The sequence below is a fragment of the Artibeus jamaicensis genome, unplaced genomic scaffold, assembly GCF_021234435.1.
Source record: "Artibeus jamaicensis isolate MK-2021 breed Jamaican fruit bat unplaced genomic scaffold, CSHL_Jam_final contig_335, whole genome shotgun sequence".
NCBI classification, from domain to species: Eukaryota; Metazoa; Chordata; class Mammalia; order Chiroptera; family Phyllostomidae; genus Artibeus; species Artibeus jamaicensis.
The window spans coordinates 2,472,319-2,494,798 of record NW_026521800.1 but is presented as its reverse complement, the minus strand read 5'-3'; the positions used below and the strand labels follow the sequence as shown (position 1 = coordinate 2,494,798).

The following is a 22,480-nucleotide window of genomic DNA, read 5'->3' as shown; positions in this document are numbered from 1 at the left end:
AAGCAATTTTCTCAACTCGCAAGAGTGGAACTCATGGTGAAATTTAAGGCCCATAACAGCACACTAAGGACAAATGAATTTGGGGCCAGAGAAACACTTTCTTTTTCTCTCAAATCATGCATCTTTAGTGCAATGCGCTGCGTACTCAGTCATGGTTACAGTTAGCCCTGTATATGAAATTCCTTGTTTAACTCAAAACTACAGCATCTGAAACTTTCTCTCATACCTACATGTACACACAATGTTGAATTTTTAAGAGGGTGAAGACTAGGAAGGGAAACAGCTGAGCTGCAGAAAAATAAGAGAGAGCTCATCCCCTCCGTGCCCCTGCCGTGGCAAGGCTGTGACGGCTGTCCTGAGCCGCTGAACACGACTGTGCCCAGAACCCGGGTGGGCCTTTGCTAGAACAGGGGCGTTTCCCAAGCAGGGAGCAGAGGAATGAGTCTCACTAGAGGCAGTGGTGAAGGATCGGAAACTCAGTTTGCGGTTCGTGTACATAACGGTACCACCCTGAGTGTGGAGTTTGCTCCTGAGCCTGGCACAGCCACAGCTGGTCTTTTCTCATGAGCACTTAGGGGCACAGGTGAGGACACTACTGTAATTTTGCCTCTTTATAACCCAGAAAACCTCAGATTCTGGTTTTAAAGTTTTGATTCACCTGGCATATGGGCTGCTACACCAGGTAGTTTAATTGTATACAGAGAGTAATTAATACAATGGACATTTTTAAACTATGACTTTTTCCTCTTTCAATCTCTAATGTAGTGGCCCTTTGAGGAATAGAAAAGTCCTAAAGATGACGAAGGGAACTCAGCCACCTGATTCTAGCCCCTTAGTGGGAGCAACAGGGCCAGGCGGACTCGCTGGGTGCAGGGGGCCCGGAAGGAGAGGGGCAAGGAGACGGGCACAGGACGGCGAAGGGGCCGTGGAGCCCGCCGTTCGATTCTGCACATCCTGGGGACAGGAGAAGACGGGGCTGGCACGGCAGCCTTGGCAGCGGACAGGCACCCTGCTCATGACGGAGGGCACTGCGGCGTTTCCGCACTGGCCAGCGTGCGGCTTTTGAATATTTCAGAGACCACGAGCTCCACAGGGACAGTGTCGGTTTTGCTCCCTGGAGTATGAGTGCAGGGCCCGGTTCGTTCTGTTCAGCAGTTACCCATCAGGGAGGACTCTGCTGTCACTCATTACGAGGTTTCATCGGCTTCCCCACCCTTGTGGTCCGAGGCACAGGGCTGGCCCGGGGGAAGGATGGAGGAGGTTCACCACCATCCTGACGAATCTCTTAGCACTATGTACGCTGTGCCAGCCCCGGACCGTGTCTGCAGGAAACTGCATTATAACTTCAGGACTGTACTCAGATTCTTGGAAGAACCACGAGAAGTGATTTTGGGCCAGCTTTCTTTATTCTGGGTAAATGAGGAAGCACTCCTAAGGAGCTGAGAAGCAGGACATTTGGTGGGAGGTGGCCATTTGGTGAAGAACGATGGACCCTCCGGACTGCTCAGTGAGTACTAGAAGGCTCCTTAGAAGCAGGTACTTTCGGGCACTTCATTACACATGTGGAGCCTGGGGCCCCTGGTGCTGGGGCTGAAGTCACACTGGCACGTTCAACAAGCTCCTTGAGGCTCCTTTTGTAGCTGACTGGTTCTTCTGGCACAGTAGGTTCAGGCTGAAGAGCTTGCAGTTCCCACGAGGCAGATCGTCATGCCTTTGAGCTGCTCAGGAACAGATGACGGTAGCATTGGCACAGGCCACCATGGGATTGCTTTTATTATACAGTTTCAGCAAAACCTGGTATTCTCCCTGAAAGGGACACAGCGAAAGTGTGAGCTGTGCAACCTACAGAATAATCAACCAGTCGGAAAATAGTTATTAATCACCTTCAATGTGCAGGCACTGCCTCAGACACTGCGGATAAAGTAGAACAAGACAAACCAAATCTCATCCTGTGGAGCTCACGGGCTCCCTGGGAGAGACAGACAACACATGTGACCATTAGCCACGTATGTGGTATGTCACATGCCGATGTTACAGAGAGAATTCAAGCAGGGACGGACGGGAGTGCTGGGCAGCGCAGGGCAGGGTGGCGATTTTAAGTAAGGCGGTCAAGGCGGGCCCGTGGAGAAGGTACAGGCCTGCGTCATGCTGCCCTGGGGGCTGCTGCTCCCTTGTTCCGGAAGAGTGAAGATGCCAGTGGGCCCCTAGGGAGAGGGCACCACAGGAGCAGAGGGAGGAGGTGGGACCAGGGATGGCTCACTGGCCATGGTGCTGGCTCTGACTCTGACAGAAACGGAGGCTGCTGCTCAGGACAGTGTTTTCCCCAGAGGAGGACTCCTGTGGCTGCCTCTAACAGAAGGCTGTGGGGAGAGAGGGCGGCAGCAGGAAGAGCTCATTACAGAGGGCAAAACGGCGTCAGGAGTCCATGTGAGAGATGGTGAACACTTGGAGCAGATGATGGAGAGGGAGTGGGGGTTGGATTCTGAATAGCTTTTGAAAGAAGAGCTGACATGATTTGCTGAGGAAGCCCATGTGGGTGAGAGAGAACGAGGGGGGTTAAAAGGGACTCCAAGGGTTCTGGCCTGAGCAACTGGAAGGACAGTGTCATTTGCTGAGATAGAGAAGACCTCTGGGGGAGCTAAATTCTACTGCATGAAAACAACACTCTGTATTGCTGCCTTTTAGGGTTTTTTTCTGGAAAACCCTCACAGGCCTGTGAGGAGCTGCAGAAGGAACCCAGGGGTTGACCGCGTATTTCGCCCCCCCCCCCAGAACCCTGCCCAACCCCTACAGGTCCACGTGGCATCTGTAGACTCTGCAGTCTGGAGAAGAAAAGCTTGGGGTGGGTCACTGTAGTGCTACGCAGGGCAAAGGGCCCACGAGGGAAGGATGCACAAGACTCCTGGCACATTTTTGATGTGCCTGTCACCAGAGAAAGGAAAGGAGTTTCATCTGTGTAAGCCAGAGGGAAGGAACACATCAGACGACGGGGTAGAAGTTGCATGAAAGGTAGGTGTTTGTTAGGAGAAACACTTCCTAGCAATTAGCAGAGGTCCGGGAGCAAGCCAGTTCCTGCCACTGAAAACTGTATTCAGGGCACCCAGGTTCTGCTCAGGATGGTGATCAGGGTGTGAGGATGGATTGGAGCCCACAGGCACTATGTAACTGGAGGACTCCGTGATGTATAGGCTCCTGTGGTCTGATTGCTCAAAGGGCAAGCAGCTGAGATTTCAGAAGAGTGTTTGTTAACCAAAGCAGTGTCAAAGTTAGAGAATAAATAGTAAGTAGAGACCAGCTCAGATTTGCATCTGATTATGTTTCATTATCATTATCTATTTTTCTTTTAGCTGTCCCTATGCATTTAAGTACATACTCTATAAAATTATTGAAAACAAAATGAAGTTTTTATTATTGCTTTTAAGCCTAAGCAAAGATATAGTATTTAAAGGAAGGGTTTCTGGATTGTGAATTGTACGATATACATACTCCGGTTTAATTAGCAGGAGTATTCAGGCACTGTGCCTGACTCTAGGTGGGTAGACGGACATACAGAAGACAGGAGGGAGCAGAGCAGGGACAAGGGACAGAGGGCGGTGGCCTTTCTGCTGTTGAAATGAGCACTACATTTGTGTTAGGGGTTTGTAGTTCTTGGCACTTATGCAGTTCAAGCTACACCTACAAGTTGCCCAAGAGCTTTTGGAAGCTCAGGGGTCTCAGATTCTAATTCAGAAAGCAGCAGTCATAGACAGATGCAGAGTTCTAGGCAGGACTGAAATCTGGGCCAAAGGACTCCTTCTGTTAAAAAGTAAAGAATACCAAAACACTAAAGGTTGATTGCTGAGTGGAGTAGTTTTCAGCCAAGCAGGTACAGAATTAGCACAGAGCTCCTCTCTGGGGGATTTGATGGGAGGAGGGCATCTTTTAAAACCAAAAAGCTTTGCACTGTCTCTGTCCCATATTAGGAAGCAAAATCTTTGAGCCTGGCTGGCTGGACTTCAGCCAGGGAAGCCTGAGCTGCCCGCAGCTGGCCCTGGGCCAACGTGGGAACCCATGTGGGGAATTAAGGCCTCCAGCTGCCTCTGCTGCCATGTGACAGGTTGCATGTGTCCTACTCGGGTGTCGGCTGGCTGGGACGGGGTCAGGGCTGGGGAGATTTCTGCTCCCCAGGCCCAGGCCTCAGAATGGGAAGAGGCAGGAGGATCAGGCAGAGAGAGTCTGTGAGTGGTTAAACACTCAGACCCAGTCCCAGGAGACCTTTGCTCTCATGTTGGCCAGCAGTCTTGTTGAGCGCCATTGCTGGTTGAACACAGGTACTGCACTCACCCAGGTGTCCTGGCATAAAGCTTTTTACACCTAGGGTAGATTTTCTTATAAAGAGATTCTGTGACTGTAAGAAGTTCTTTTCGCCCTCTGTTTCACAGCAATCACTAAAGAGAACTGGTTTATCTTTTTAAAAAATTCAATAATGCGAAATGGAAATCAATAGTTTGCAAATTTTAAGTCAGACTCCAGTGTGTGTGTGTGTGTGTGTGTGTGTGTGTGTGTGCGCGTGTGTATGGAGGGGTCAGAAACAAAATGAGGAAGGGAAAAATTCAAACAAAGATTTAAAGAAAACTCCATCTGGAGAATTTGGGCCCCACATTCTAGAAGTGATGAGAATTTGTTGAATTCGTACTGAAAGGCATGCAGAGGAGTCTGGAGAAGAACCCCGGTGGGGGGGAGGGAGGACAATTCCCAGCTGCTAGAGCAGTGCTGGTGGGAGTCCCAGACGGTCTGGAGACATGATGGCTTTGACCCTGGGAGCGCGGAGGCTGGGGTAGAAAGGAAACATAGAAGAGAAATGATACTAACTTAAATCTATATGGAGAAGGAGACCATTTTTCAGAGTCACATACTACTTTTGGAAGACAGAAAGGATGATGTTAAAAACAAAAAGATTAAAATTATTACATTTTTGTGATTATGTTTATATTGTCCCATAAGATTCTCTCACAAGTAGCATACTGAACATGTATTGTTTATGTCAGAGCTGCTTGAATCCATCTATCTATTAAAGTCACATTATTTTGAAAAAGGTGGAATTAGAGGAAAACTCAGCTCTTGGCTGTGAGGCTCACAAGTGAATGCTCAGGACATGGGCACTTTATTTACTTGGTAGCAGCCCATGAATAATAGTGCAAAGATGGTAACTGGGGGAACATTTAAGTCCTCACGGTTGTGTGTTTCTTCCCTGCTCTAAACAGGCAGCCGTACCAGCAGGAATGACAGCAAGCCTCTGCCTGCCTCCCGAGTGCCCTGCAGCTCCAGCCAGCCCAGGGTCCTGGAAGACACAGCAGTCCTGCAGGGACAGAAGGCCTGCATCCCTCTAGTTGGGAGTATCTGCCCAGAAGATCCCCCAGGGTCTGACATGACATAAAATATTAAGTACCAAAATGACAGGGCAGACCAGTGTGTTAAACATTGGCAAGTGCCCACTTTGAGGTATCAGCTTTATGGAGGAATGGTTTTCTTACTGATGGCCTATGAAGGTTTAATTGCTCAATTCCCTGTTCCTACTCCTCCTCCCCTCCTCCTTCTCTCCCATCACCTCCACCTTCCTCTGTTTCAAGAAGCTGCTCAATAGAATGATTAAGTAACAAAGCGAAATAGAAAACCAAAACCTTACCTTGGGAATGTCAAATCCAGGATTATTGACAGGGCCAGTATAATAAATCTGTTCTGAAAAATATATAAAACATACACAGTGTTATTCAACCATTTAAAACAAAAACGATTTCTTATATTATCTGTGCTCACCATGACCTGGGGATCCAGTGATGAAGAAAGAGCTCTCTGTCCAAAGACTGTTTATATCCTAATGAGGAGACTGACAGAACATAAACAGAGAAGCAAGACAGCAGCTAGATGTAAGAAGTGCTAGAAAGACACATGCAGGTAATATGAGTGAGTCACATGGTGTGACGGTTAAGAGGCCAGGCTGGCACCGGACTACGCAGGGTTAAATCCTGAGACCCTCTCTGATCTCCGTTTAACCTTGGATGGTTACTGTCTTCTTGGGCCCAGTTTTCTTGTTTTTAAGATGGTTGTAATGACAACAACAGTGCCACTTCATCCATTCATGAAAAATAAAAGAATTAATCAAGGTAAAGCACTAATAACAATGTATGGGAAGTGCTCGATAAATGTTTGCTAAAAGTATAAACATGGGGAGATGCCATGTCCGATGGGAAGGCTGGTCGGGGAAGGTATCTCTAAGGAGATGGCCTTGGAGCTAACTCTGAGGGAGGAGAATGAGGTGATTGTTTAAAGGGCTGGGAAAAGAGAGCTTCAGGGCAGCAGACTAAGGACAAAGTCCCTAATATGGAAGAGAGTTTGGGAAGGAAGGACAGAAGGGGGATGAGTGTGCTGAAGCATAGTGAACAAAGGGGCCTGTGCTGAGAAGAGATTGTTAAAGTTGAGGAAAGACAGATATTTCAGGACCTTGAGGACATGGTAGGAAATAAGACAAGGACCTTGGGGACCTTGAGGAAAAAGGACAAGGTCCTTGGGGACCTTGAGGAAAAAGGAGGTAAAAATCCAAATGGTAAATGTGTGGAGAGGCCTATAGTGGAGGTATTTAACATTTTATGTCATGTCACGAAATGCCGTGGCTGAGGTGAGTGATGGATTGGTGAAGTGTAGTGGTTCTGATGGAGAAAAAAATGAATACAATCAGGACAGGACTTACTGATGAGTTGCATGTGGAAAGTGAGAGCAAGGGAAAGTTCTGGCTTGAGAATCTGGGTAGATAGGGGTACAACTTACTGAGATTGGGGAGCCCGGGGAGGAAGATGTTTGGGGGCAGGGGTGGTGATAATAGAACTCTATCTCTAAGTCCTTGAGAGAAGCTGGATACATGAATCTGGAATTTTAGGGAAGAGGCGAGGGAGAGAGCTATGCATATTGGAGTTATTAACATGTATATGGTGATAAGGTCATGGAATAGTATGAGACTCCCTCCACCCCAGGAAAATAAAATAAATAGGTAGAAAATGGGAAAAGGCCAGAACCACTCCTTTCAGGAGTCGGGTAGAGGAGGAGAAGCCAGCCAATGTGACCAAGAAGGAGTGAGTGTGGAAAGGAGGGCAAGCAGAGGTGGGATCAAAGAAGCCAGGAGATGAATGATCTTAAAAAAAAATGAGGGTAGGATTGACTGTGCTGAACGATGCTGAGTTTGTTTAAGATAAGGAAAAAATGTGTAGTAGATTTGGCAACATGGATGTCATATAGTGACAAGATCCTCGGGAGAAGATAAGGACAAATGCCCAAATGGGGTGGGTTGAAGGGTGCTTTGGAGGTGAGGAAGTGAGAAAGTTTTTCTACAGAGAGAAGCAGAAAAAAATGAGTGACAATTAGAGGAGGGTGTGGAGTTGAGTGGTTTGTTTCTTTATTTAAGGTGAGAGACACTTCACAGCGTTTGTCATTTGAAAGGAATGATCTTATAAACAAAGAAGGTAAAGATGTAGAAGAATGTGAATGACTGAAGGAACAAGTGTTTAAGAAGATGGGAGGGAGGGGAGGGATTTGCATTTGAGAGGAGCACAGAGATTGCTCCCACAGTTGTGGGAGACAAAACAAGGCAGAAAAGGTTCAGATGTAGATACACTTGTAAATCTACAAGGCCAATGGACAAATGGCAGGATGCTGCTCTGTTTAGTTCTGTTCTCAGTGAAGGTCACGGGCAAAGATGTAGGGAAAACTGAGGGTGAGGACTCTGGTCCATTGAGGAGTAAGAAAATGGTATATAATAGTTATGGACAGTGGGGAAGTAATTTACTTGAAAAACACAGTAGGCAATGTTGAGTGTTTTTTGAGGTTCGTGGCCATGAATTTAAAGATACTCTGGTTATCTCAGATGTGTTTTTTCTCAGCAATACTCAGTAGCTTTGATGCAAAACCAGAGAGGGTGGATTGTTGGGTCTGAGTTTTTCTGGACAAAAATGATAAGGAGAGAAAGGCAAGGCTGCTAGGAATAGATTCAGTGGAAAGCTTATAAAAACGGCATGGAATCTAAGGATAGTAAGGAAGAAAATGAAGGAGGAGGAGCTGATTAATAGCAAAAACAGTGGTGGGATCAGTTAATGGATTTTCTAGTATTGCATTTAAGGTCCTAGAATGGGCAGCTGGATGATATGGTGAAGCAGGAGGGCAGAAGGCTTAGCAATGAGATTTCAGAAGTGGTGCTTTCACTGGTGATGATAAGATGCAGAGTTGACATGGGTGACAGTGGTTGAGGTGGAATGATGGAAGTGGTTGTTGGAAGTAAGGAAGTGAAGGCACTGAGGCATCATGGTCTTATGGGTGAGACCATCCATGTCAATATCTAAGTCAGCAGAAAGGATGGAACCTTGTGCAGCTCCTCAGATGGTGACTGACTCTGCTGGGATTTCCCGGCACCGTGCACATAGTGTACTAGAAGCAGAGGCTAAAAGCACAGACTTTGGGGCAAGACTGTTGTTGGGCTGAGCTTGAATCTTGACTCTTCCTCCTACTAACTGGGCAAGTCACCCAACATTTCTGCGCCTCAGTTTCCCTACCATAAAATATGGGTAATAATAACATCCACCTCACAGGGTTCTTATGAATATCGATGGATGAGTTAATACAAGTAAAACTTATAATAGCATCTAGTAAGCACCCAGTAAGTATTTGCCATTAATATATTCATCCATCAATCCACACTGCTGGGGAGCCATCTAATATACACCAGGCATTCTTCTAGGTGCTGGGTATAATACTATATGAGACTATTATGTGAAACTTTTAAATCATTGACCACCCAGAATTGTAATCCTTTGTTATAGGATTGTTTCCTTCACTACAATGGGCTTCTATGCCTTCTTCTTTGCATGGTTCCAAGTACACTGCAGAGTCTAACACACAACAGGGTGCAGTGTATGGTTATCGAATAGGGTTATAGAATGAAGAGATCCGGAGTCAGGACATGGGTTTGCCAACCAACTTCATTCTCACTCCTGCTATTGCGGTCCTCAACCTGTGGAAAGGGCCTGGGCTGGGATGTGCTGACACCAGAGACTGGACTAGGGAATGAACCAACCTGGCGGTGAGGGTGGAAGGATGGTGGGGGGATGATGGAGGAGGATGGAGCTGAATAAATGCTCATTGATGGTAGTTACTGAGCTCTTTTAACGACAAAGGGACTTCCTGCCTCACACAGCACCTATTCCATAAATATTTGGAGACAGACCAAACTCCACATTAAAAGGGGTTTGGGGCCAGGGGCAGCGTGGCTGGTGCATGAGCAGCCATCCATGTGGAACAATGCTAGGAGTTTGAGGATGATCCTTCTTTATGAGGCCTCCCCAGGTCAATCTGAGATGGAACTTCTACTAGACAGTCATTCTTAACACAGAGTTTGGCTTCTGTTAAATGCCCATGTCCTCAACGTGTCTATCTTTGCCTCCATGGCCAGTTCCTGGTAACTTGCAAGGAAAACATGCAAATATGGTATATGCCAGATGGCTGAGAGTCCTGTTTAATTGCACTGTGTATACTGGTCCATTCGTTTTTTAAAGGAAATATATATTTGGTTGTGGATGTAATGAGTTTTATGGAAACTACTGTATGACATGGTGTTAGAAATAGAGATGTTAATATTCTGGATCCTATCCTTAGGAATCTTCCAGCTCACCTGGAGAAGATGCAATAACTAAACTGTACAGAAAGTTCTTGTGTGAGGAGTATGTGCTGTATATGGGCAGTGTATCCAATAAGTGCAAAGTGTTCAGGGGGTCTCCTTGGGATTCATATGTGCCTCTGGTGTGTTGCACAACAGGGGGGCATACCATTCACATTATAGTCCAGGTGAGTGGTGCCTCTTGGAGTTGAACAGTACAGTGCTCCAGCTCCCAGTACACGATTTCATTTTAGGAAATTGTCTCTTTCCCAGTGGACACTCTCTAACCCAAACCAGGACAGTCTGAGCCAAGGGACAAAGAAACTTGGAGCCAATGTATTCTGGCAAAAGACAGTTTGTTTCATTTTCACTCACCAGTCCCTAGAGCTGCCTACTTTCTGCCTGGCACAGCAGCCTTCTCACTGACTCTTGTGACTCCCGTGACTTCTGTGACTCCTTTCAAGAAAATGCCTTTGCTCTTGTTGAGTGGAATAGATTTCTATCTCCTGCAACTCTGGGACTTTGACTGCCGTTGGCATGAACAGCACGGCTCAGGAGCAGAGTCCAAGGATGGGAACTGGGTGTTCCCATCCATGTCTGGTCTGACTGGGTTCTCGTGGACATGCGTTACACCCACTCTTTGTTTCTGCTTATTCTTCTAAGGTGGCATGGTGCAAACGACTAGACCTCGGAAGCACACAGACTTGGAACCAGGACCCACCTCTCCTACTCACTAGCTAAGTCTTGGTGGGCAATGTGCTTAACCATCCTGTGACTCAGCTTCCTCACTTGGCAAAGTAGAAATAGGAATGCCTGTCTTGCAGGGCATTAAGAGGACTTAAGAACTTGTATGTGAACTCACTGAGCACAATGGGGTCCCCAGTAAGGGTAGAAACAAAAGCCATTAATTATATTATTGTTCAGTGGATATGACATAGTGAAAACTCACTTGGCAGATGCTGAGGAACAGCCCAAGACTAGCTTTGGGAACCTTTATGCCAAGCCAATGAACACAACTTACTAAAAACTGTTTCTTTCTTTAAAAAAAAATTTCTCCTTAAGAAAAATGGATGAGTATGGGTCTTTGAAGAATACCATTGGGTTGATAGTAAACATTCTTTTGTGCTCATTTAATGGTCAAAGATGTGCTAATTTGTGCTCTTTACTGTTAAGGGGTCCTTTCCTGGGGTGAGAGAGTGTCATTAGATATAAAACACTTTACACTTTCAACCAGAGCTATTCTGGGGCCCCATGAAGTTCCTGAGAATCGCTGTACGCAAAGCAGGAAACTGTCTTTAAAAAAAACCCTGATGAAACAACACCTAAAATTAAATTCTTGCTTCTTCCTTTTTCAGATCCTCTCTGATTCTGAGTTTTTCTTTAATTAACATTCTCACACTCCAAGTACTATAAAAAGAACCCCAGTATATCTGTACCCACTTCTTCCTTTCCTTCATTTAAAACCTTTACCAGTTTTTAATGTATAGTGGATTAAAGAAATTCACCTCCCTAGTTCTCAACACATAAAGTCATTTTTGTGAATCATTTTTTCTGACCCAGATCTTCGTGGTTGGCACATAGTGTCTTTTAGAAAGGAGATCGAGTTGAAAGTTGTGGAACTAAAAGGTCCCAGAGGCATTCGGATTACATTTATACGAGACTCCCGGCTGTGGCTCCATCCAGCACTGTGTTCTCAGTAACTGGTACCAAAGGTGGCCTGACCAAGTACACGGGTCTTGTGAGGTAACCTTACCACCCTTTCCTAGTCCTTGCTAGTGTGTTACTGAAATTTCCTCCGGTCTTCTTTTTTAAAGAATATTTTATTTATTAATTTTTAAAGATAGGAAGGGAAGGAGAAAGAAAGGGAGAAAAACATCAATGTGTGGTGGCCTCTCATGCACCCCCACCTGGGGACCTGACCCACAACCCAGACATGTGCCCTGACCGGGAATTGAACCGGCGATCTTTTGCTTTACAGGCTGTTGCTCAATCCACTGAATCATACTAGCCAGGACTCCTCTGGTTTTATAAACTTATTACAAAAATGTCCAATTTTTAAAAGTTATGAGAGTGCTATGACAGTATAACATACTTAAGACTTCAATTTATCATAAATAGGCTGATTAGTATATTCAGAACAATTACAAAATAATTATCATGTATTTATTTACTCAGTATTTGGCCCCTCTCCTAGCTGCTCTGTGTGGTCCAGCGAGAGGCTGGGGGACAGTGATGACGTAGAAGAACACAGTGAGTGGGGGGAACTCAGGGTCCAGGAAGGCCCATTACGCTGGCTCCTGTGGGCAGTGCTCCCACAGTGAGGACGGAGGTGGGGAGAATGTTCCAGGCAGACCTAGATTCTTGTCTCTGGAGTGAGAGGGAGCAAGTGTATCACTTCATTTGGGTGAGCTCTAAACACAGTCTCCCTTCCTCTCCCTGCCTTCAGTGTTTCCTTACAGACTCAAATCTGGCAGGTGGCAAAGTCCTAGCACCCGACGCCCCCCCCCGACTCCTGCTCTCTGAAGTGAGCTCTGCTTTCTTCAGTCTCTGAGCCTGGAGGGTGTTGTATTTCTCATCCCATAGGGTGCAGAACCAGTTGTTGGTCAGGGCATCATTTAAATTAATAATGAACTTGCTTAGGGCTGGGGACTTGGAGGACTACCCATTGCCTCCGCCGGGGTGAATGTGCCTCTAGACCGAATCCCCAGGGGCCCCAGAAACCTTGAGGTTTCAAGATTTCACTGGACTCCAGGCAGTGTGAGTAAGGTAGCTCTAGGCTAAGACCAGGCCCAGTTTTATTTTTTATTATATATATTTTAGTGTGTCCTAATTTGTCAGTTTCTTTATTGCCTGAGCCATTTTACCTGTTATCCTCTAAAGCATCTCTTTTTTGTCTCTCCTGGATGGAGGCCACCAGAGAACGTGGTGCCATAGGTGTGCCTGTCCCATCTCAGAAGTGGTCCTGCAGCCATACCACATACAGTCACACGCACCAGGCCTGGCTGAGCCAGAGCGTGGGGAAAGAGACCCAGCTCCCTCCACAGTGGGCCAGGCTGTGCACCTCGGGGTAGGCCAGTCCCACCTGTGGGTAGTTCTGGTACCTGTGCACATCCCCTTGTCCACCGTGCCTGCCCCCTCCACATGCAAACCCCCCCCACGTGGGTTACAAAGCACCCATGTGGGGCAACCAAAATGTACAGGCACTTGGTGTCATGGGGAAGGCCTCAACCTAGAAGACTTGGAATCAGACACCACAGACTGCTAACCTTCAGAGTGACGATGCTGAGACACACTGCAAAGCCCCAGAGGTCTCAGTGGGGCCGAGCCCGAGTTCCCCACACTGGGCATCAGCTCTTCAACACCTCACTTCCTGGCCTTTCTTCTGGCTCTGAGTCCCTCTTGCTCACCTCTCACTCCTGCCTTGTCCCATCACATCTCAATAACTGTTCACCCCAGGTCTTCGTCTGTGACTCGGCTGTAGAGCCCCTAAACTAAGAACACTTCCTGGTGGAAGGTGCACCTTTTTTGATTCACATGAAGGCCAATCTGAGTTGGTCCTAGAAACCTGTTGCCGATGTGTTTGGGCCTGTTTTTTGATGATGGAGCCACCCGGCCCAGAAGGTAAATCTGAACACCCTGTTACCTGCTCTCTGAATTTTGCTCTCTGAATTCATGCTCCAGGAAGGAGAATGGATGCCCTGGATTGTCTCTGTGGGAGAAGACAGGGACTGAGAGAGGAACAAGAACAAGGAGGTGAAGACTATAGCTGCTGCTGAGAGGGAATGAACAGGAGTGGGTGGGTGGCAGTGAGGGAGGCAGTGAGTTTGAGAATGGAGAGAGGGAGCAAGGAAAGGAGGGGAGAGGTGCACAGCTAGCCCCAGGGTCTGTTTTCTCCATTCCATTGGATGGGGTCTTACTGTCACTGAACAGAGAACCTGCGATGAATAAAGTGTGCTCTGATAAACTGAGTTCAGAAACTTTGGGATTCCTTGTCATGTCAGGTAACCCTTTTATTGGTAGGACTATTTCTATTGCTAAGAGGATCTCTATGGTTAGAACATGCTCAATTTTATTTCCAGTATTATTTCCATCTTATTTGGACCCTCTGACTGTACGTAGGGTTAGTGTGTTCTGGGAATCATTGCTTTGGTCCTTGTCAGAATCACAATGGGCTTGGGAGCTCATACGTATCTAATTAGAGTTTGGCTTACTACACAAATTAGCTTGGCCTATGCTAACTTGTCCATTCAGGCAGGCTGGTGAGATCTTCTTTATGCTCTTTCACTACTAGAGAACTTCTGCCATTTAAAACATCCACTGTGTGCTTGTGATGGATCAACTATGACTTTTAAACGAGAACCCCTCCACGCTGATTCACTCGTGGTCCTGCTGCTTCCACTTTTTGTAGCATAATCTAGGGTTTGAACAGAAGGGAAGGTGCTTGTGCCTACAGCTGGGACAGGGAATAGAATCGCTAACATAAACTTTCGCATACACGTTCAGGACAGACTGTTAAAAAACATTTAGAGCAATATAGGAACTACTCGGTGGAGGCTAACACAGCATTTTGCAGAGAGGGGGCTCTTCCACACTTGCATCACCAATGTGGTGACCACAAGACACATGTGGCTGTTAAGAACTTTAACTGTGGTTAATGGGACTGATAAACTGAATTTTAAGTTTAATTTAAATGTAAATTACGTAAATAGCCACATGTAACTGGTGGCTACCGTCCTAGGCAGTGAAGTTTTAGGTTTCACTGTCTAATAGAAATAAAATATGAGCCACTTTTGTAACTTAAATTTTTCTAGTAGCCACACTTGAAAAATAGAAAAAAGAAACAAGTAAAATTCATTTAATAATATATGTATGTTTAAGCCAAAAATTAAAATATAATTTTAATATATAATCAATATAAAAGGTACTAGATATTTAAAAATATTTTTATCCTTTGTTTTGCAGTCTTCAAAACCCAGTGCATATCTACATTTAGAGTGCACCTCACTTTGGACTGGCCGCCTTTCTGGTGCTCAGTAGCCTGGAGTGGCTAGCAGCTGCTGTGTTGGAGGGGCCAATTATTGAGTCATTGAGGAGGAACTGAGGCTCAAAAAGTGAAATGATTTGTTTCCAACTTTATTTCTCCTTTTTGCCTTTACTGCCCAGGTTCCCTCCAGGAGATTCGTAACTCTGGCAATAAGGATGGAAAGAGAATTCCAGTTTTTTCTCTACCAACCTATTTGTGGATTTCTGTGGATAACCACTTAGCATAACTCTCAAAGTATTACTTGTGAATCGGTGGGCTAAGTGGATTCCCAGAAATGGCAATGAAGACGATGGTCATGGGAGAAAAGAGAAGACATTGAACTGTTCTCCAGAAACCTGGGCAGTCACAGGAAAGAGCAATGTGATTGGAAACTGAAGTCGATGTGACAGAGAGTAGCCTTTTTCAGACTGGGGGCCTCTGGGGTCCATACGCTCAGAGCTCTCAGGGTGTTTATTAAAATGCAAATACCAGTGATCTGTGGGCTCAGTTCAGGGTGTGACATGGAGGAGGGGGAGTCGGCCTCCTTAATTAGCTGCCTAATGATTATTAAACGTAAGTGTTTGAGTCATTGAGCCAGACGTATGAAATTCCATAGAAGGCCAAGAATTTGTATTAAAAAATTAAAAATGCTTCTGGTCCTAGGTCATAATTAGTCTCAATATGCTGAGCTCTACTAAAATAGATGCTTGATTGGTGTCACAGGCCAGTTTCACCGTATTATTGGCTCTTACTGATAGGCTTTCGTTTGAGGAAGGAGAGAAAACTCCCAGGGCTATAGGACTCCTTAATAGGTGATGTGTTTCCTTTCGTGTTTTGTTTTGTCTTTTAGCAAGAAAAAGTCCTCTTTAGCTTGGTTATTACTGGTGCCCTCTCTAAGGTGACCGTTGCTTCCTTTTTTTTTTGCAGTGCAAGAATAGGTATTTTCTGCCAATTCAATACTAAACCACTGTTTTTGTTGATTCTTCCTGAATTTTTAGCAGTGGTAGCTGCCCAGAAGTCACAGGCAGGGATCCACTGCTGCTTGAAATATTTTGAAGCATGCAGACAAAGAATAAAACATGAAGAGAAGAAAGGCGGCGGGCTGAGGAGCTGCTGCCTCCACTTCCCGAGTCCACGAGAAGCTGCGAACAGGGCTCTCTCCCCAGAGCTGCTAGTGGGCCATGCAGCCCCGTTTTGTCAGCCGTCAGAAAATATGCAGCTTGGATGAAAGTCAAGTTTCTGCTCCCTCTCAGGAAGAAGGCTTCAAAGGCTGTCCTGTCTCTCCAGGCCTTGTTAAAATGCAGACTTCCACTCTGAGATGGATGACTTCAGGGACTCAGTGCCCCTGCTTGAGAAATCCCCAGTCAGCTGCATGAAGTAGTGACCATTCATCACGTATTCACTATTTACTGTGTGCCAAACTCTCTTCTAATGGCTTTACATATGTTATCCCATTTTATCTTTCCAACAATCCTGCAAGGTTATGGGTATTTTCCTTATCATATAGATGAAGAAACTAAGGCTCAGAAAGACTGAGTAAATTGCCTGAAGTCACATAATAACAAGTGGCAGTAAGGGTTCGCTCTGCAGGTCTAGCTTCAAACCCTGTGCTTATTATGTGCTAAGCTGGTGGTTTCAAAGTGTGGGCCCTGGACCAGCAACATCAACCCTACCTGGGGACTTGTAAAAAATGCAAATTCTCAGGCTCCTCTCCTGATGTACTGCATTGCACACTGGGCGTGGGTCCAACAGTGTGTGGTGGTACAGGTCCTCCAGGGGGTGCTGACGCATGCTTGAGTTTGAGAACCACTGAGCCAGGCAAGCCCCTGCTTTCTGATGCTGGGCCAACAGCATCAGAAAGCAGGTGTTGATTTGGCAGCCAACAGAACACTCTTTAAGAATAATATTGATGCCCTGGTTGGTGCAGCTCAGTGGATTGAGTGCTGGCCTGTGAACTAACGGGTCTCTGGTTCGATTCCCAGTCAGGGCACATGCCTGGGTTGTGGACCAAGTCACCAGTAGGGGGCACACAAGATGCAACCACAATTGATGTTTTTTTTCCCCTCTCTTTCTCCCTCCCTTCCCCTCTGTCTAAAATAAATAAAGTCTTTTAAAAAAGAATAATATTGGTTTTGGTAGCATGCTGTCTACCATCACAGAATGACAGTGCCAATGATGATGGTGGGAAAAACACTATAATTTCCCAGGTGACAGAGGACCATCACTCCCCCTACAGATCCATTGATTCATCTATGGGAAGTGAAACCACGAGTTCTCAGTGAAGCCACTTTGTCATCAGGGCTATTTGCCTCGGTTGATGTAGGATGGAACCAGAACCTGGGATAGAGAGTGTGAGAATAAAGTGAGGGACCAGTGCAGCAGCAAGCCTGAAGCAAATACGCTTGTAGAAGCAGATGGTCTAAAATGGCCCAGAAATTAAGGTGAACAGATAGGTAGGACTGAGGTGATACCCCCATGAAGACATGCTTTAAAATTGCAGCCTCAGATAAAGCTGCTATTCCCCTTCTCTTGTGTAGGTGACCAGTTTGTTTTGGCCTGACAAATGTGACTCAGCTCTGTATGGAAAACCTACAGATGCGAAGTGGTGGGCAGGAGCCAGACCTTCAAACTGAGTTTTCCCGTGGGAATCAGGCCTAGAAAATGCATACAGATTGTTATGGCTTGCTCTTGCTAAAACTCCATCACCCTGGTCTAAAGCAACAAATCTGTATTGTCTATCTTCAAGGTAATATCCAAACCCTGTATGAGTTCTCCCAAGGACAGAGCTAATCAGCTCATCGCCATTCTCCTTTGCATGTTATTTTTATTGTCTTGATTATACCTAAAATGTAGACAATAATATTCTATATAATAGATAATAAATCTTTCCCTGAAGTAAGACCCCAAGAAAACAATAAAAGCCTGTCTAGGCAAGGGTCAGGGCACTCTCCTCTTGAGGGAGTGGCCCAGGCACCCTTAGGCACTCTCCCCTTGAGAGAATAGTCGTGCCTGTTCTCCTTTTTCTCCACAGGATTGTTGTTGCCTGTGCATTCATTCTCGCCATCAGCCACAACAGGCAGACTCTGCTGGCCAGGGTCTGCCACACTCTTGTAGCAGAAACCAATGACTGCATTCCTGGGGCAGGCCTTTGTTAATGTCTATTTGGTGGCTGTAACACAGATGAACAGCAAGACCCACTGTAGGGGTGGCGGCTGTGGGTGTAGTTTTTGGAGATTGTCAGGTTGTCCACATGGATAAGTGGTGGAGCTTCATTAAGGTAGAACTTCCCTGAAAGGTGGGTCTTTCACTGTATTTTACTAAAGCACTGCAATGTGTAAGGCATTTTGCAGAGAGCATTTGTGGGAATTTTTCCAAATTTAGTCAGTTTCCCCAATTTCCTCCATTTTATAGATCTGTGAAAAGGAGCACAGAGAAACAGAGCTAGCTAGGGCAATGGAAATCTAGCCAATGAAATCTGAATTGCTAGTAGGACTGAATTTTGAATAGTTACAGATGGCGAGATTGAGAAGGCTATGCAATTAATGATACTTTGGGGATGGCCAGACACAGGTGTTCAGCCTGATGCAGGACAGATGAGAATCACTTCTAGTTAATAAAAAGGGAGGTGGCCAATGTGGATATCCACTATGCCTTTATCTTGGTCTTATTTGTATATGTAAAATCAGCCAGTATTATTGCAGAATCCCTTAGCTTCTACCAGAGGTAATATCTCCCTTGTGGGCAATGTCACATCAGATTTTAAATACAGTTCTCAGAGGATCTACTCTGTCATATAATGAAGTTCACCTAATTATGATATACTCCCCACTTTGAACAAAGACTTAATGTAGGAAAGTTCAGATCTACAGAAAAGATAAATCAGGGAGCAATTATTTTTTCAAGTACATAATTCTTCAGCCAGCAAAATGTGCCATGGTAATATTTAATTACAAGCTTTCCAAATGCATTTAAAATTAAGTCCATAACCATTTTCCCTGCATCTTAGAAACCACATGAAGTGTAGTAAATTAACATCTGGCATGTGTATTTTGTGGCGGGTTCTGCTCCTACCAAAAGGGGTTAGTGCACATGCCCAGGGACAGGTGTGCCATGTGTCCACAGTTCTCACGGGGCCTGCTGTCTCCTGCATCTCTCTGGGATTCTGACACACATGCAAGGTGAAGTCCTCTCAGATTTTCATCATGTTTCAACCATGTCATACACCACTGTCAAGGCCCCAAAGAAGAGTCCTTGACTAACAGGTCTAGTTTATGATCATACTCCATGTATCCAATGTGTATACACACACACACACACACACACACACATACACACACGATTGACTTATTTAACTCCTCCAAGCCTTTAGTATCAGTTGGTTTTGTCAAGAAGGTATGTACAATTGAAAGTCAATTCATGAAACAAATCATTTGTGAAAACCAATTGTTACTTAGTCTATGAAACCAATGTCCATTGCCTCAGCTGACCTACCCTAGCTGGCCCTCACAGCCGCTCAGGCAGAACCCAGTTTAACAGTCGATGTGACTTTTTTATCAAGAGTAAAAATCCTGTCTTCATTCTATTGACTTTATGGTCTTAATCTGGATCTTTTCCCAAATCTCCAGGTTCATTTCCAGTTGAGAATCTCCTTTCTACACAACATATTCTAGACAGTCAAAACATGAGCCACCCTGTTCTTTGAGTAATTCCCCCACCCTGCATGTTTTGTTTGGGTAGAGCATGTCCTGGAGGGGCTTGTTCTTACTTTCCAGACTGTAAGTCCTACAATAAACTTTTGTCCTATTTCACTTACTGTTTCACTCTCCTCTTACTGAGGTGGGATATCCTAGGAAACCTGTTGAACAAAATGAACCCCATTTATTGAGAATGGACATCAAGGTGTGTTGACCTTTCGATAAATCAGAAGAGAGTAAAAGAGACTGGGTGAACTCAACTCATTTACCAGTGAGATAGGCCTGTAGGGGTCTCGTGTGTGGTGTTATTTAGTGCTGACAAACCCAGACTTTGGGAAAAGTCCCTATGTCAGATGATAGTGAGATCATCTTGTTGTGGCCATGGGGATAGACCTCGCTCCATGAGTAGGCTTCAGGTTTCTCTGAAGGGGGTGGACAGTCCCACAGTCATTCATTCTGAAAGGTAGTCAAGCCAGGGTTAGAAACTGAGAATGTCAGGGGCTAACCTTAGACTGAGGTGAGGAAAGCAAACAGCACAGACACACACAAGAAGAAAAGACTGCAGTCATCAGTGAGGAAATTCTGGGATCTGAGCAGGCCAGAGTATTGTGCCAGCTGCCCCCTGGCTTTGGGTGAGCTGGTTTGAGCCATTCGTCACCTCTGGCTTATTTCCATGGAAGACCCTAGACCATGTTTACAAAGCAGCCATGGTTTACTTAAGCTGCTCTGGCCCCTGCCTCAAGGTCCCTCAGATTAGTGAGGAAGCAGAGACATGCTATTGCCATGTTTATTGCATACTGTCTAACATACCAGGCATATTATGCCTCTTTTTATATTAGTTTTCCACTATTACCCAACAAAAAATTGTGCTTATTCCTATTCTACAGCTGAGGATCAGAGATTAGGTGATCCTCCAGAAGGATGGGCCTGTTTCCAGCCTATAAATGGGCTGCTGTGGGGAGGAGAGGAGACAATCAGTCCTGCTCTCTGGCTATTTTACAAGGTGCTCTTTCTTCCCTGCTACCTGACTCTCATCAGTCTTTGTGTTAAGTCCACTTTCTTTTTTTTTTTTTTTAAAGATTTTATTTATTTATCTTAGAGGGGAAGGGAAGGAGAGAGGGAGAGAAACATCAATGTATGGTTGCCTTTCATGCGTCCCCTGCTGGGAATTGGCCTGCAGGGAACTGGTCTGCAACCCAGGAATGTGCCCTGACTGGGAATCGAACCGCGATTGTCTGGTTCGCAGGCCCGTGCTCAATCCACTGAGCTACACCAGCCAGGGCATTAAGTCCACTTTCTTTGCTCCAAACCTAAACTGTTCGCACTGGCAAAACAGAGTTAAAGCAAAGTTGTTACATTTTTCCTAAGTAACCTCTGGATCTGAATTTTTCCTAAACCTTAGGCCAATATTCATCAAGTAAAAGCCAGAGGGTACCTGTGCTCAATAATTGTGGTTAAGAGCCCCAGTACTCATTACCTTAGAGCAGTCTTTCTCAGATTTAAGCTGCAAAAGTAGTTGTGAGCTAAGAATGGATTTCATATTTTAGAGGGTAGAAGAACCCTCAAAAGAAGAATAGTATTTCAAGATATGGAAAAATTGCATGAAGTGTAATTTCAGATACTCGTGTTCATGAGGACGTGTCGGTGTGCAGCCAGGCACAGGCCATTCCCACGCTGCCTGTAGCCCCCGTCACAGGGTGAAGGCAGAGCCCACACGGTCTGCAAAGCCTGAAATATCTACTCCTTTGCCCTCTACAGAAAAAGTTATCGACTCAAAGGACTCGATAAAAATAGAATTCTAAGCCCCAAGCCAAGAATGTCTCATTTAGTAAGTCTAGGTAGAAACTAAAATTTGCAATTTTAATAATTTTCTAGATGTTGCTAATGCTGCTGGTCTGGGGACCACACATGGAGAAATGTTGCCTTAAATAATGGCTAGTTATGTCCAAAGATGATGATTTGATTTCTAAAGTTTGGTAATGACTTTTAAGTTCTTCTTCAGTCCTCGTAGAGGAATAAAGTAAATTATATTTCTCCATTAGATTTTTATTTATGTTCAAAGAGAGTATATAGCAGACAAATTAATGGCCAATCTCTGGAGTCCAACTTTTTGGAGAGAAACCCAGCTCCACTGCCTGCTGGCTGGGTAACTTAAGATAAGTTACTTAACCTCTCTGGGTCCCAATTTTTCATTTGTTAACACAAGGCTAATAAAAATAGTTTCTAATGGTCATAAGGTTGATGCAAGCAGTAAAGTAGTTATTACATATAATATGATGGGTAAGGTCCCTGGCACATACTAAGTGCTATGGTAATGCCGGTCATCATCGTGAAATGCCTGCCTGGGGCTAAGGTCCTACTCCTAAAACTTGGTTGAGTGTTGAAATCACCTGGCTAGAGTCTTACCCCAGATATTCTGATTTGATGGTCCTGGGTATGTGGTATTGGGATACTGGAAATTTTAATGGGAGATTATAATGCATCATTGCCCATAGAAACATAATGATGACCACATGCCTATTTTCTGTTTTAATATGCACATTTCATTATGTAAACTTAATTTTGACAATATAATATGCTTTATGGTTGATAAATATATTAATGATATATTTTATTTCACTCAATAGATCTGAACTTATATCATTTCAATTTATAAACAATATAACAATTTGATTGAGATATTTTGCTTTTTTCATATTGAATCAGTATTTTACACTTATGGCACGTCTCAGTTTAGATCAGCTATGTGTCCATGGCTGGACATGTGTGGCTAACAAAAGTGTAACTACCACAACAGCATAGGACTAACTGATGTGTACCCACAACAGCACGGGACTAGCTAACATGGAACCGAGATTGAGATCACCTCAGGAAATGGCACAGCTTGTGACTGTGGACCAGACCAAAGCTAACTAACCACACAGTGGTTCTACCAGCATTACTATTTTTAACTTGAATATTAAGGAAGTTTACTGCAGCTTCCTTTCTTAGGGTTAGTAATTAGGTGTGGTCATTGAGTACATTAAATTTAATTCCAATTTAGTCTTAAAAATTGATGTGGAGCTGATGGACCTAGTTTAAACGCAT

The 22,480-nt window shown here is 45.0% G+C and overlaps 1 protein-coding gene across 1 annotated transcript in view; it reads right to left on the bottom strand.

Annotated features, from left to right (window-relative positions):
* Positions 1–1,085: 1,085 nt before the first annotated feature.
* Positions 1,086–22,480, bottom strand: part of LY86 (lymphocyte antigen 86) — a 68,177-nt gene continuing 46,782 nt past the window's right edge. Inside the window, exons 4-5 of the mRNA XM_037158669.2 lie at positions 5,666–5,718; positions 1,086–1,806 (exon numbers count right to left, since the gene is read on the bottom strand). Of these exons, the coding sequence (XP_037014564.1) occupies positions 1,723–1,806; positions 5,666–5,718 (137 nt within the window). The 3' untranslated portion in view covers positions 1,086–1,722. The remainder of the gene's footprint in view (positions 1,807–5,665; positions 5,719–22,480) is intronic.